At 46.1% G+C, this 16,008-nt stretch overlaps 1 gene segment (V, D, J or C); it reads right to left on the bottom strand.

The window, feature by feature from the left end:
* Nucleotides 1–1,117: 1,117 nt before the first annotated feature.
* LOC132582961 (Ig heavy chain V region PJ14-like) lies at nt 1,118–13,166 on the bottom strand. The segment is given in 2 exon segments: nt 1,118–1,557; nt 13,082–13,166. Coding segments are annotated over 2 exon segments (486 nt in total).
* Between the last annotated feature and the right edge of the window lie 2,842 nt (nt 13,167–16,008).

Consider the following 16,008-nt stretch of genomic DNA (forward strand, 5'->3'; position numbering starts at 1 on the left):
TGAAACATTTAAAACACTGAATACAAGCAAGACTGGTGGCAGACGCTATGCTGACCCACTGAGCCCAATGAGCAAAAGAGGTTGCAGTTGCAGATCCACTTCCAAAGCAGTTATGGTACTGCTGAATCCTCAGAACTTGACCCCATCGTGGAGTCATGTCAAAGATCCCCAACATATCACAATATTTTATTGCTACTGCAGTTTTCTGAGAAACAAATAATGTTGCAGTGTGTGACATTATGCATTGGAGGAAATGAAGAGAGGCAGAAAGAGGAGCCTGTTTTGCATGGCTGCACACAAACCTCTGCCTGAGGGATGTCTGGGTTTCTGGAAGGGCAGTTTTTCTACTGACAAGGAGAGGTTTTCCCAAGGAAATGAAAGACATTGACACTTCCACTGCTGGATCTTCAAAACATGACCCCATAGTGGAGTCATGTCAAAGATCCTCAGAGGCCTCTACTGTTGACTCCCAAGTTATCTGAAAGCAGCCAAGCCCCTGTGGAGTAGATGCCTTTGTAATGAAACAAGGCATAGCACAGTAAGCAAAGCAAGCAGAGCAAGCAAGTCCAGAGCCCTTAATAATGAAGTTGGATCACCTGATTTGATAGGCACCATCTCAAAATTAGATCAAAACCTGAGCTTGCAAAATAATGTCACAATCTAAACAAATGAGACACAGTTTGTGAGGCTGTGAGGAAGGAAGGAAGGAAGGAAGGAAGGAAGGAAGGAAGGAAGGAAGGAAGGAAGGAAGGAAGGAAGGAAGGAAGGAAGGAAGGAAGGAAGGAAGGAAGGAAGGAAGGAAGGAAGGAAGGAAGGAAGGAAGGAAAGGCAGAGAATATCCACAGTGTGTATGTTTCAGACTTTCTAGATCCCTTTGGTTATGAATGTAGACTAGAAGATGTCCAAGCAAGACTGGTGGCAGACTCTATGCTGTCCCACCGAGCCCAATGGGCAAAAGAGGTTGCAGTTGCAGATCCACTTCCAAAGCAGTTATGGTACTGCTGAATCCTCAGAACTTGACCCCATAGTGGAGTCATGTAAAAGATCCCCAACATATCACAATATTTTATTGCTACTGCAGTTTTCTGAGAAAGAAATAATGTTGCAGTGTGTGACATTATGCATTGGAGGAAATGAAGAGAGGCAGAAAGAGGGGCCTGTTTTGCATGGCTGCACACAAACCTCTGCCTGAGGGATGTCTGGGTTTCTGGAAGGGCAGTTTTTGTACTGCCAAGGAGAGGTTTTCCCTCATTGTGTCTCTTGCACAGTAATAGAGGGAAGTGTCTTCTGGCTTCAGACTGTTCACCTGGAGGAAAACCTGGCTCTTTGAATTGTCTTTTGTGATGCTGATCCGATTTTGGAGACCACTGTTATAGTTTGTGCTTCCACCAGCTGTGATGCGTCCAATCCACTCCAGCCCTTTTCCTGGTGCTTGACGAACCCAATTCATATGGTAGCTTGATAGGGAAAATCCAGACACGGTGCAGGTCAGCTGCAGAGTCTCTCCTGGTCTCTTGATGCCACCCCCGGACTCGACAAGGGTCTGCGAAGAAACACCTGCAGAGATGAGGAAACATATTAATTTATAAGTAACTGCAAGTCTAGGCAAAGGACATAACAGAATTACTGGTGCAATCAAAATAGGAGCCTTTCTTACATGCAGGGAAGATGATGAGAAAACTTAACCAGAGCCTCAGTTGCATGTTGATGGGCTGTGAGATCAGGACCTGACAGGGAGCTGAAGTCCATGCAGGATTCGAAGTGCCGCGTTTGGAACTTCCCTTTAAAGGAGGCTGCCTCAGAAACTCATTTGCATGATGCTGGGGGTTCCTACCAATATAAAAAACCATAAGAGCGTTAAACTAAACACTGCAAGACCATTTAGCTTCCTTGGACAGCAATGTTCCCTGATCACTCCCGACATCTACACAGTAGCATCTAGTGAAAATGGTTCTCCCCTGCCCACCTTTTGTCTTGATTTTGCTTCTTGCATGGAAGGATCAGTGCATCTATTCTGCAGGAACTCTGACCCCTGCAGCTGTTCCTTGATCTTCTGCAGTGGCATCAAAAGAAGTCATTGCTGCCAAAGGAATTCAGCAGAACACGGCTGTGTTGCTTTGCACTATGTTTTTTTGAAGACACCCAAAGAAAGTTCAATGAGATACACTAAGCAACAATAAAGAAAATGCATTGGCTGGGATTCCATGCTTGAAAAGGTAAAGGTAGTCCCCTGTGCAAGCACCAGTCGTTTTCGACTCTGAGGTGGTTTGCCATTGCCTTCCCCAGTCATCTACACTTCCCCCCCCCCCCCAGCAAGCTGGCTACTCATTATACCAACCTCAGAAGGATGGAAGACTGAGTCAACCTGGAGCCAGCTACCTGAACCAGCTTCCACTGGGATCAAACTCAGGTCATGAGCAGGGGGCTCTGGCTGCAGTACTGCAGCTTTACCGCTCTGCGCCACGGGGCTCTTCCATGCTTACAAAAGCTTGAAAGATGGAAAGCAAACCACAGCGGTTAACCAGAAATGGGCTGCTCCCAGATGGTGTGAGTGTGTGCAAAAATAGATTTCTGTTTCTACTTTCTCTGCTAGTTGTGGTTTCGGCAATGCATTTTGCTCATCCGCCAGTATTGTGGAACACGAGCATCACCACCAGGAAATTCTTGTACAATGGAAAGATACTTGAATACAGTCTGCCTTTAAACATATCAGGTCAGAACAACATTCCCCAGAGTAATGGAGATGGTTCATAAGAATGTATGAAAATAAGAAGAGCCATGTTGGATCAAGGCAGTCCAATACTTTGTGTCCCACAGTGGCCAAAACCCAGGTGCCATTAGGAGGTCTACCAGCAGGGCCAGACTCCATCATAGGCTAGGATTCTGGCACCTCCTTGCTGGGATGATGCTGAGATGCGGTTGTTGAACAGTCTCTGGGAGCACTTCTAGATGTTCACCACAATATCCAAAATAAACAGGAAAGGAGGAGGTATCTGTCGCCTTAGGAAGCAGTCCTGCCCTCCTCCTCAGACTTAGAAGCCAGTGTCCCAGAATCAGCTGCAGACCTAGAGGTCTCTACTGTTGATTCCCAAGTGAACAGTGTTAACCATCCCCGGACAAAGGGAGGCCAAGTGAACAATATTATCCATCCCCGGACCAAGGAAGGCCAGGCTAAGCTCCATATGAGCCAGGGCCTTCTCAGTGGCAGCTCTGATGCTATGGAATGCTCTCCCAGAGGCCACGAGAGCCCTGCAGAACCTCTCCCAATTCCGCAGGTCTTGCAAAACCGAACTCTTCCGTCAGGCCTATAACAACTAATGTGGGAGGAGGCTGCCACTATTACGTCACTGAACAATATCATCTGAGCCAGTCTGGTGTAGTGGTTAAGTGCGCGGACTCTTATCTGGGAGAACCAGGTTTGATTCCCCACTCCTCCACTTGCACCTGCTGAGATGGCCTTGGGTCAGCCATAGCTTTCATAGACGCTGTCCTTGAAAGGGCAGCTGCTATAAAAGCACTCTCAGCCCCACCTACCTCACAGGGTGTTGTGGGGGCGGGAAGGTAGAGGAGATTGTGACCGCTCTGAGACTGAGATTCAGAGTATAGGGCGGGATATAAATCCAAAATCAAACTCAATCTGTAAGACAACTGATAGAGTAATATAAGGAACAGAGAACTGAGATATGGAGAAGCTGACTTTGTTACAAAACCTTTTTATAGCACCTTACAATGTAGTTTTAAATTGTTTATATATGTTTTATTCTTTTATAATTACATTTATGTTGTTTTATCATGACAGCCGCCCAGAGTCCGCTTGTGGAGTGGGGGGCATATAAATCTAAAGTAGATAAATAAATAAGTAAAATAAACAGTAGAGGCCCAGTGGAGTAGATGCCTTTGTAACAAGACAAGGCATAGCAGAGTAAGCAGAGCAGACAGAACAAGCAGGACCAGACCTCCTAGTAATAAAGTTCGATCAGCAGATTTCACAGGCGCAATCTCAAAATTAGATCAGAGCCTGAGCTTGCAAAATAATGTCACAATAAGAAAAACAAAAACAAAAAACAAGACACAGCTTGCGAGGCTTTGAGTACTCCCCTGCCCCCACCCTCCCTCCACAGTGCCATGCTCCATCACTCACCCACCCACCCCCCAAAGTGCGACAGGTTGCCTTGAAGCCAGTAGGGCTAAGCCTCATTGCATTGAGCTTCAGGGGGTGGGCAGAGCACGGCGGAAGGGAAGGGAGGGGGTTGGCAGTGGCTGGCAGCAGCAGTGGCAGCAGTGGGGGGGAGGGGGAGAAGCAAACAAAGTGGTTGTCTTGGGCACTGGGAGGAGAGAGCCCAATTTGGTGCCCCCACCCTCCTGGCACCTAGGCAACTGCCTAGTTTGCCTACTGGGCGAACTGGCCCTGTCCGCAGTGGCCAAAACCAGGTGCCATTAGGAGGTCTACCAGCAGGGCTAGACTCCAGACTCCCACTATTCCATCATGGACTGGATTCTGGCACCTCCTTGCTGGGATGATGCTAAGCTATTGTTCTTGAACAGTCTCTGGGAGGCTCATCCAAGCACCTCCAGGTGTTCACCACAATATCCAAAACAAACTGGAAAGAAGGAGGCGGTATCTGTCACCTTAGGAAGCAGTCCTGCCCTCCTCCTCAGACGTAGAAGCCAGAGTCCCAGAAACAGCTGCAGACCCAGAGGCCTCTACTGTTGACTCCCAAGTTATCTGGAAGCAGCCAAGCCCCTGTGGAGGAAGGAAGGAAGGAAGGGAGGGAGGGAGGGAGGGAGGGAGGGAGGAAGGAAAGAAGGAAGGAAGGAAGGAAGGAAGGAAGGAAGGAAGGAAGGAAGGAAGGAAGGAAGGAAGGAAGGAAGGAAGGAAGGAAGGAAGGAAGGAAGGAAGGAAGGAAGGAAGGAAGGAAAATCTAACAGTTTTGGCAAGGCAGAGACTATCCACAGTGTGTATGTTTCAGACTTTCTAGATCCCTTTGGTTATGAATGTAGACTAGAAGATGTCCAAGCAAGACTGGTGGCAGACTCTATGCTGTCCCACAAAGCCCAATGCGCAAAAGAGGTTGCAGTTGCAGATCCACTTCCAAAGCAGTTATGGTACTGCTGGATCCTCAGAACTTGACCCCACAGTGGAGTCATGTCAAAGATCCCCAACATATCACAATATTTTATTGCTACTGCAGTTTTCTGAGAAACAAATAATGTTGCAGTGTGTGACATTATGCATTGGAGGAATTGAAGAGAGGCAGAAAGAGGGGCCTGTTTTGCACGGCTGCACACAAACCTCTGCCTGAGGGATGTCTGGGTTTCTGGAAGGGCAGTTTTTGTACTGCCAAGGAGAGGTTTTCCCTCACTGTGCCTCTTGCACAGTAATAGAGGCAAGTGTCTTCCGGCTTCAGACCGTTCACCTGAAGGAAAGCCTGGCCCTTTGAATTGTCTTTTGTGATGCTGATCCGATTTTGGAGACCACTGTTATAGTTTGTGCTTTCACCAATTGTGATCCATCCAACCCATTCCAGCCCTTTTCCTGGTGCTTGACGAAACCAATACATATGGTAGCTTGATAGGGAAAATCCAGACACGGTGCAGGTCAAATGCAGAGTCTCTCCAGGTCTCTTGATGCCACCCTCGGACTCGACAAGGGTCTGCGAAGAAACACCTGCAGAGATGAGGAAACACATTAATTTATAAGTAATGGCAAATCTGGAGAAGGGACACAACAAAACTCCTGGTGCCATGAAAATGAGAGATTTGTTTACATGCAGGGAAGATGATGAGAAAACTTAACCAGAGCCTCAATTGCATGTTGATGGGCTGTGAGATCAGGAAAGGGAGCTGAAGTCTATGGAGGATTCTAAATGCTGCTTCTGGAACTTCCCTTTAAAGGAGGCCACTTCAGAAAGTCATTTGCATGATGCTGAGGGTCCCAACCACTATAAGAAACCAGAAGAGTCTTAAACTAAAAACTGCAAGACCATGTAGCTTCCTTGGACAGCAATGTTCCCTGATCACTCCTGACACCTACACAGCAGCATCTAGTGGAAATGGTTCTCCCCTGCCCAATTTCTGTCTAGAATTCCAAGCTCTTGGAGGACTGGCTACATCGGGTGTGTGGCTTAATATGCAAAGGAGCCCCTGCTAGAATTCCAAGCTCTTGGAGGATTGGCTACATCAGGGAGGTGTGGCCTAATATGCAAAGGAGCCCCTGCTAGAATTCCAAGCTCTTGGAGGATTGGCTACATCAGGGGTGTGTGGCCTAATATGCAAAGGAGTTCCTGCTACAAAAAAAGCGCTGTCAAGCACGACCAGTGGCAGACTCTATGTAGTCCTGTACCACCAAGTCCAATGGACAAAATATATTGCGATTGCAGATCCACTACCAAAGCAGTTATGGTACTGACGGATCCCCAAACACGACCCCGTAGTGGGGTCATGTCAAAGATCCCCAACATATCATAATATTTTATTGTTACTGCAGTTTTCTGAGAATTTTTTTTTTTTTTTTGCAATGTGTGACATTATGCACTAGAGGAAGTGGAGAGGCAGAAACAGGGGCCTGTTTTGCACAGCTGCACACAGCCATCTGCCTGAGTGATGTCTGGGTTTCTGGAAGGGCAGTTTTTTGTACTGCCAAGGAGAGGTTTTCCCTCACTGTGTCTCTTGCACAGTAATAGATGCTAGTGTCTTCTGGCTTCAGACCATTCATCTGGAGGAACACCTGCCCCTTGGAGTCGTCTTTTCTGACAGTGATCCGATTTTGGAGAGCACTGTTATAATAAAGGTTGCCACCAGGTGTGATCCATCCAACCCACTCAAGCCCTTTTCCTGGCTGCTGACGAAGCCAAAACATATCATAGCTTGATAGAGAAAATCCAGACACTGTACAGGTCAGCTGCAGATTATCTCCTGGTCTCTTGATGCCACCCTCCGACTCAATGAGGATCTGTGAAGAAACACCTGCACAGATGCAGAAACAAAATACAAATGCATAGGCAACTACAAATCTGAGTAAAATAACAGAATCCCTATTGTCATCTGCATCAGGGGGAAAGGGAGCCTTTCTTACATGCAGGGGAAAGGATGAGAAAACTTATCCAGATCTTCAGTTCCATGATGCTGAATGATGGAATCAGAACCTGAAGGGACAGCTGAAGTCTATCCAGGGCCCTGAGTTCTGTTTCTCTAACCTCTCTTTAAAGATGTCCATGTGACGATGCCAGGAGGTTATTTGCATGCCAGGGAATGGCGCCAACATAAGAAGTCATTAGAGCCTCACATGAAACAGCATGAGGATTTGTTTAGCTTCTGCTAACAACCATGATCCCCTGGCAGAGACTGACCAAGAGAGAGATCTTGGGGTCGTGGTAGATAATTCACTGAAAATGTCAAGACAGTGTGCGTTTGCAATAAAAAAGGCCAATGCCATGCTGGGAATTATTAGGAAGGGAATTGAAAACAAATCAGCCAGTATCATAATGCCCCTGTATAAATCGATGGTGCGGTCTCATTTGGAGTACTGTGTGCAGTTCTGGTCGCCGCACCTCAAAAAGGATATTATAGCATTGGAGAAAGTTCAGAAAAGGGCAACTAGAATGATTAAAGGGCTGGAACACCTTCCCTATGAAGAAAGGTTGAAACGCTTAGGGCTCTTTAGCTTGGAGAAACGTCGACTGAGGGGTGACATGATAGAGGTTTACAAGATAATGCATGGGATGGAGAAAGTAGAGAAAGAAGTACTTTTCTCCCTTTCTCACAATACGAGAACTCGTGGGCATTCGATGAAATTGCTGAGCAGACAGGTTAAAACGGATAAAAGGAAGTACTTCTTCACCCAAAGGGTGATTAACATGTGGAATTCACTGCCACAGGAGGTGGTGGCGGCCACAAGCATGGCCACCTTCAAGAGGGGGTTAGATAAAAATATGGAGCAGAGGTCCATCAGTGGCTATTAGCCACAGTGTGTATGTGTGTGTGTGTGTATATATATATTTGGCCGCTGTGTGACACAGAATGTTGGACTGGATGGGCCATTGGCCTGATCTAACATGGCTTCTCTTATGTTCTTATGTTCTTATGTCACTACCTACAACTACATGGTAGCCTCTATCAAAAACTGTCTTGTATAGTGAGTTCAGTTCTTCCATTCTTTAACTCCCTTGCATAGTAAAAAAAATAAATAAAAATAGGATGACTCTAGAAGGACAGGGTTGGTTCAGGAGAAGGACAAACCAAAGAGAGTACTGAGTACCAGAGGTGATATACCTAAAAAGGCTGATTTACTGGATGGCCTGCAAACCAAATAGTAGTATATACGGAGCAATAAGTTTGTTGTTGTTCAGTTGCACAGTCGAGTCTGACTCTTTGCGATAATGCCGTCCAGCCATCTCATCTTTTGCTGTCCCCTTCATCTTTTGCTTCTGTCTTTCTCAGCATCAGGATCTTCTCCAGTGAATGCTCCCTTCTTATTTGGTGGCCAAAGGATTTGAGCTTCATCTTCAACATCTAACCTTCCAGTGAACAGTCTGGGTTGATTTCCCTTAGGACTGACTGATTGGATCTTCTTGCAGTCCAAGATCCTTCTCCAGCACCACAGCTCGAAAGCATCTATTCTTCAGCGCTTGGCCTTCCTTATGGTCCAGCTCTCACAGCCATACATTACTACTGGGAATACCATCACTTTGACTATACAGACGTTTGTTGGCAGAGTGATGTCTCTACTTTTTATTATACTGCCTTGGTTCTCCATAGTTGTCCTCCCAAGGAGCAAACATTTTTTTATTTGTTTTGTTTTTTATTTCATGGATACAGTCACCATCTGCAGTGATCTTGGATCCCAGAAATGCGAAGTCTGTCACTACTTCCATGTCTTCCCCTTTTATTTGCCGAGGTGTGATGGAGCCGGATGCCATGATCTTAGTTTTTTTTTTTTTTTATGTTGAGTTTCAAGTCTACTTTTGTGCTCTCCTCTTTCACCCCCCACAAGAGGTTCTTTAGGTTCTCCTCACTTTCTGCCATTAGAATGGTATCATCTGCATATCTGAAGATGTTGATGTTTTTCCCGGCAATCTTAATTCCGGTTTGTGCTTCATCCAGGCCAGTATTCCGCATGATGTACTCTGCATATAAATTAAATAAGCAGGGTGACAATATAAGTACAGTGTGATTAATGAAAACAGTCCCTATATACAGTGCATAATACAGTGAGGTATGACCACTCAAATGCAAAATACAAACACACAAACAATTCATAATTCAGCAAATTTCTGGAGTGAGAGAAGCCAGAGGGAAAGGCCCATTTAAACATTAGTTTGCCTATTTGTTAAATGAAATTTCTCCACTGAGAGAGGACATCTTTTTCACAATCTGCTTCCTGCAATTAGATTTGCCTTTCCACTTTCCCTTCTGGCTGTGATTTCTTCTAGTCAGTGTTTTTAATTAATAGCCTAGGTCATGAGTGCCTCCACCAAGAATTTATTTCCTGATATGACATGGCAGAACGATTTATTTTTAATTAGCATTCCCCCCTTTGATAATATGAATACATATTCATAAGTGAAATATATGTTATAGGAGTTACCCTTTTTGTTTCTGTCAGAATGTACTGTAACCCCAGTTTTTCACTCTTCTGTGTTTAAAAAAAAAATCTGAGGCGATCCTTTATCTCCTTTTCAGACTGACTCAAATATACACATGGAGGGAGGAAAACAGACCTCTCTGTTCTACCATGAAGTTTTTAATTGGCCTAATTAAATCTTCCCACTTTTCTGTGCAAACAGAGAATTTTTTTCTTGAGAACTCTGCATTCCGAGAACCTGAGCTTTCATTATATATAAAAAAGATACCCGCCATCTTAGCTATGGTCAGAGACCCAGACACAATTATTCGCTTGCCTGACAAACAGACACGGCTGCCACAGAGAAATTATGACTGAGAACAGCCTTCGTTAAAAAAAAAAAAATGCCTACTGTTATAGCTACAACCAGACACTTGAGGCTGAGTCCCAGAGATTCACTCAGAGGAAAGAGATGGAAGTTCTGCTTGTTTGGGATAATAGCTGATAGATCATGACATCTGGATCCACTGCTGGTGAATGAAATATCCCTGAAGGGCATGGTTGTTCCCTTAATTATGCTATACGGGGATGATGTGACATAATTTTTCAACTCCAGCCACAGTGCCAGGATCTGTGGTTTAGAAAAGAAGAATGAATCAAAGAATAAGGGCACAAAATGAGTGGCATATGCCTTGCCTTCAAGCACCAGTGACTGAGCGAATGAACAGGAAACAAGGCAGCTCTTTTCCCAGCTACAGCACACAAACACATGTGTGGAGGGCAGTTTTTGCGCTGCCTTTGAAAGGGGTTGTCTCAGTGTGTCTGCTCTTGCGCAGTAATAGTTGCCAGTGTCTTCAGCCTTCATGCCATTCATTTGCAGGTAGACCTGGCTTCTGGAGGTGTCTCTTGTGATGCTTAGTCTATTTCGGAGAGTGCTGCTATAACCAGTGTTTCCACCAGCCCACATAGCTCCAATCCACTCCAGCCCCTTTCCTGGAGGCTGACGGATCCAGAGTACATTATAGTTTGTTAATAAAAATCCCGACACAGTGCAGGTCAGCTGTAGAGACCCTCCTGGGCTCTTCTCCCCACCACCGGTCTCCACCAGGGTCTGAGAAAAAACACCTACATCTCAGGAAAGAAAAGAAAATCATGAAGAGAATGCAATTGGGGAAATGGTGCTGTGCACTCCCCATAATGCTGATTGTCTTAAAGGGAAAACAGGATCTTTTCTCACAGGCAGGGAAGATCACAAGGAAACTGGTCAAGAGCCTCAGTTCCATGACTTGGACGTTTGGCAACATTTCCCAGAACCTGAAGTCGAACTGAATTAATTTAAAGACCTCAAATTGTGTGTTTTATGCCTGGAACTTCTCTTGAAAAGAAGGCTGCACCAGAAAGTCATTTGCATGACATCAAGGAAAGGAAAGGTCCCCTGTGCAAGCACCAGTCGTTTCCAACTCTGGGGTGACGTTGCGTTCACGGTTTCACAGCAGACTTTTTATGGGGTGGTTTGCCATTGCCTTCCCCAGTCTTTTACGCTTTCCCCCCAGCAAGCTGGGTACTCATTTTACCGACCTCAGAAGGATGGAAGGCTGAGTCAACCTTCGGTCGGCTACCTGAACCAGCTTTCGCTGGGATCGAACTCAGGTTGTGAGCAGAGAGTTCAGATCACAGTACTGCAGTGCTGCTGCTTTACCACTCTGCGCCATGGGGCCACATCAAAGGAACTTATTAAAAGAGACCCGATGGCTGGTTCCAGATGGGCAGTTTAAGCCGCCCCGGGGACACCAGGTGAAAGGACAAAAAAGGGCACCCAAATGCCCACATCTGCCTCCCATCCTGTCCCCCCACAACCCATCCCTACCTACAGGATGGGCAGCTCAAAAAGGTACCACTACTAAAGTGGTACCGAATTGATCCCTGGCCATCTGGATGGGTGGAAGTGCCATGGAAGTAAACCCTGTGAATTTAGGGGAAGTATTTGTGAGTTTCCTGAATTGTGCAAGGGGTTGGACTAGATGATCCTGGAGGTACTTTCCAACTTTATGATTCTATGACTGCCCATGCTGCCTTCTTGTGACTAAATGAAAGACACAATAGTATTGTATTGCTATTGCAGGTTTCCATGGCAGAAATAATGTAGCCATGTGAATGAAGTAAAGCAATTCGGGTCTGAGTCCCTGGTAATAAATACGGGTCTTGGGATTTGACTGGCACAATCTCAAAACGAGGGAAAACTCTGAGAATGCAAAATAGTGTTACAATCTAAATGGACAAGAAACGGGTTGTGAGGCTATGAGAAAGCAAAGGATCTGGCTGCTCGTTGTACAGAGAAGAATACCAAAGATGTGTTTGCTTTAAAGTTTCTCAATCTTTGTGGGTTGTGAGTGTAGAGCAGAAACTGCCCAGGCAAGTCCTATAGAAATCCTTGGGTCAAATTCTTTGCAGTGTTGTCACACAGAGCTTGATGGAGCAAAGGGGTGGTGGTTGTAAATCTGCTTCCTGTACAGTTGTGGTACTGCTGGATCCCTAAAATTTGATCCTGCAGCCACTGCAGTCTCAGACTGAAGCTGTCCAATATATCAGGATGGTGTAGAATTTTTTTCTGTGCCCCCAGAAGGTAGGACCAGAACCAGTGGGTTGAAATTAAATCAAATGAGTTGCCGGCTCAACATAAGGAAGAACTTCCTGACTGTTAGAGCAGTTCCTCAGTGGAACAGGCTTCCTCTGGAGGTGGTGGGCTCTCCTTCCTTGGAGGTTTGAAACAGAGGCTAGATGGCCATCTGACAGCAATGAAGATCCTGTGAATTTGGGGGAAAATATTTCTGAGTTCCCTGCATTGTGCAGGGGGTTGGACAAGATGATCCTAGAGGTCCCTTCCAACTCTATGATTCTATTCTATGATCATAATTTTTTTTATCATTATTGTATGTTTCCATGCAAGAAATGAAGTTGCAGTGTGAATGATGTGTGAGGTCATGGACTGGAAGAAATGGAGAGGCAGAAAGAGAGGCCAGTTTTGCATGGATGCACACGAGCATGTGCCTGAGTGACTTCTGGTTCTCTGGAGGGGTGGTTTTTGTATTACAGATGAGAGGTTTCCCCTCACCGTGCTTCTTGCGCAGTAATAGAGGCAAGTGTCTTCAAGCTTCAGACTATTCATCTGGAGAAACAGCTGTCCCTTGGAGTTGTCTTTTGTGATACTGACCCGATTGCGAAGAGCACTGTTATAGTCTGTGCTTCCAATGGCTCTGATAAGTGCAATCCACTCCAGCCCCTTTCCTGGTGGCTGTCGAACCCAATGCATCTCATAGCTCGATAGAGAAAATCCAGATACTGTACAAGTCAGTTGCAGAGTCTCTCCTGGCCTCTTGATGCCACCCCCAGACTCCACAAGGCTCTGTGATGAAACACCTGCAGAGATGGGAAAACAAAGGAATTCATAAGCAACTGTAGATCTGGGGGAAAGAACACAGCAGAGTTCCTGGAGCCACCTCCGACAGGAGCTCTTCTTACATGCAGGGAAGAAGATCAGAAAGCTTATCCAGAGCCTCAGTTCCATGATGGTGAGCTGTGGAATCTGAAACTGAAGGGAGGCTGAGGTCTATCCAGGACCTTGAGTTCTGTATCTGTAACTTCCTTATAAAGAAGGCTGTGCTAGAAGGACATTTGCATGATACCAGGGGATGCTGGCAGTATAAGAGACTTTCAGAGCCTCAGTCAAAACACTATGAGGGTGGTTTGACTTCCTTGACAGCCATGATCTCGTGTCATTACCCTGACTGACACAGCAACCTCTAGTGAAAATTGTCTTCAGATAACTTTGGTTGTTTACAGTGTTTTCCTCATGGTCAAAACAGGGATTCATGTGGAAGGATGGATGGTTCAGGAATGTGGCAAGCGCCCAAGGGTGTGGACCAAAAATGTTGTCACCTGATTTGACTGCAGCTGTGGTGATTTGATGTCCAATTTAAACCGACTGCTTCCCAGGCTTCCTATGGTTCTAATGACAAGATCAGGGCTTTTTTTTGGGGGGGGGGGGTAGACAAAGCCCAGCAGGAACTCATTTGCATCTTAAGCCATGCCCCATGATGTCACTACTGTTTAACATAGGGCTTTTTCTACAAAAAAGCCCAGCAGGAATTTCTTTACATATTAGGCCACACACCACGATGCCTAGCCAGCCGGAACGGCGTTCCTGTGCATTTCTGCTCAAAAAAAGCCCTTGACAAGACTATACTGATGACAAGACTATACTGATGGTATTGATAACAATCTTTAGGGAGGAACTATATGTGCCACTCAAAACCTCTTGTAAAATGGTGACTTTAAAAAAAAAAAAATAAAGTACTGCTTTGTTGTCATCCCATATGCAAATTGTGTTCCAAGCATTTTATCTCCTTCCATTTGGTGACCTCATTCACTCATTAGGACTTTGCAGAACAGAATGTGCAGGACAAAATTGTTTGGGAAAACTGGGGAAGCTGAAGACATATGTTCCACCACCTGAGAGGTGTTTGAGGTATTGGGAGGAAAGGTATTTTTTTTCTCACTGCTTTACACTATTAAAATTGAGAGTTATAAGAAATATCCTACTCTCTGAACTACGAGACCAATAATAGTGATATATTCTAATATACAAAGCTCAGATATATCATCAACTGGGTACCCCCTGTGCATACTGATGCTCCCCGATGCTATGGATTGACCATCAATTTCTAACGCTTCCCAATATAGTAGAAAATAATTTTGCATTCTGTCTTGCACATTCGTCCCTTAGTAGTAAGCAGAGAATTTCCCCTTATGAGTTCTGACATTAGTGTGGTGTCTGGCTCCACCATCAGGAAAGAGCTTCCACATTCAGATCTCCAGAAGGGTTTTTGTTTGGCCGTTGATTAGGTCACCACAATTTGCATCACAACCAACATATAAGATATGACCAAATCCTGCCTTCTCAAGGATCCACCCCCAAATTTCCATGAATTTGTTTTGTTAGAGAGAGGACACTTACTGGAGAATGCAAGAAGAAGAAGAGGAGGAGGAGGAGAAGATTTCTACCATCTCCATCAGCCCAAAATATGGTCTTTACTTTGCTACAGCTGATATGGCCAGGTGGTTCCCTGGCACAGTGACATCAAGGCTAGCCTGCTGTATGTTGGTCTTTTCTCAAAACCATTTTGGAAACTCCACCTGGTCCAGAATGCCATTGCTAAAAGGGAGCTAGATGGAGGATGCATATTACTTCCATTCTGGAGATACTCCAGTGGCTGCCCATTTTTTATCAGGCCCAAGTTAAGGTATAGGCTATCACTTACAAAGGTCTACACGGCCTTGTTCCCTCTTTCCTGTGGGACCACTTTTTCTCCACCCTCCACCATGACAGCTTCACTCATCTGACAGGGGCCTTTTGCAGATGCCAAACTGTAAATGGGTAAAATCAACAACTGCCCATCTACGTGACTCATGCCTTATGGGACAGCCTGGCCAAGGAAGTCAGGAAAACTCCTACTCTTTTGGCAAACTAAGAATTATTGCCCCCCCAGTCGGAATGAAGAAGCAGACACAAGTGTTGGGTTTAAAACCGGGCCGCTTTATTAAAACATTAAATAACTGTAACTGGCAGGAGGGGTGAAAACCTGACCAGACAAGCCCTGGGGTCAACCCCGGACCCCGCCTTGTCCAAAGGGCGAGCCACCCTGCCCCCAGCACAAGCCCGCCAAATTCGGGTTGTAGCTGAGCGGCCAGGCCTCGAGCCACCACCATCCGAGCCGGCATCAATCCCCGTGGAAAGATCCGCCCAGGTGAGGCTCCCTGTGATCTGCAATCCCCGCACTGAGCCGTCTAGCCCATCTACGGTTCATGCAGACCACCGCACCAACGGTGCTAGGCCATAGGTGCTCCCCTGGGAAACCCTGTGGCCAACCTCCTCTAGCCTGCGACCAAAACAACTACCGCTAACAAATCCTAACCTACAAGGCAGTACAAGGTAGGCGAAAAACACTCCCACTGAAGCCAATTGTGTGGAAGCGAAAAAATTCCTACCTGGCCCCAAAAAGGCGACCAGCAAACGCCTGTACTGCCAAAGGGAGGGCGGGTGGGCAGAGAGCCCAAACCGAACTGCGTGAGTTGGAGGGCGGGAAACCGAGGCTTATAAAGCCCCGATTCCCCGCCCCAGCAAAACACCCGTATATCGGGTGATCCTGCTCCCTCCTCCTTCCGGGCGGGGCAAAGGCGGCCCCCAGCCTCAATTACTGCAGGCAGATTCGGCTGGGTAAGGGCCGGACCTTGCCCCCCCAGTCGGAATGAAGAAGCAGACACAAGTGTTGGGTTTAAAACCGGGCCGCTTTATTAAAACATTAAATAACTGTAACTGGCAGGAGGGGTGAAAACCTGACCAGACAAGCCCTGGGGTCAACCCCGGACCCCGCCTTGTCCAAAGGGCG

The sequence above is a fragment of the Heteronotia binoei genome, chromosome 15 (assembly GCF_032191835.1).
Source record: "Heteronotia binoei isolate CCM8104 ecotype False Entrance Well chromosome 15, APGP_CSIRO_Hbin_v1, whole genome shotgun sequence".
NCBI lineage: Eukaryota > Metazoa > Chordata > Lepidosauria > Squamata > Gekkonidae > Heteronotia > Heteronotia binoei.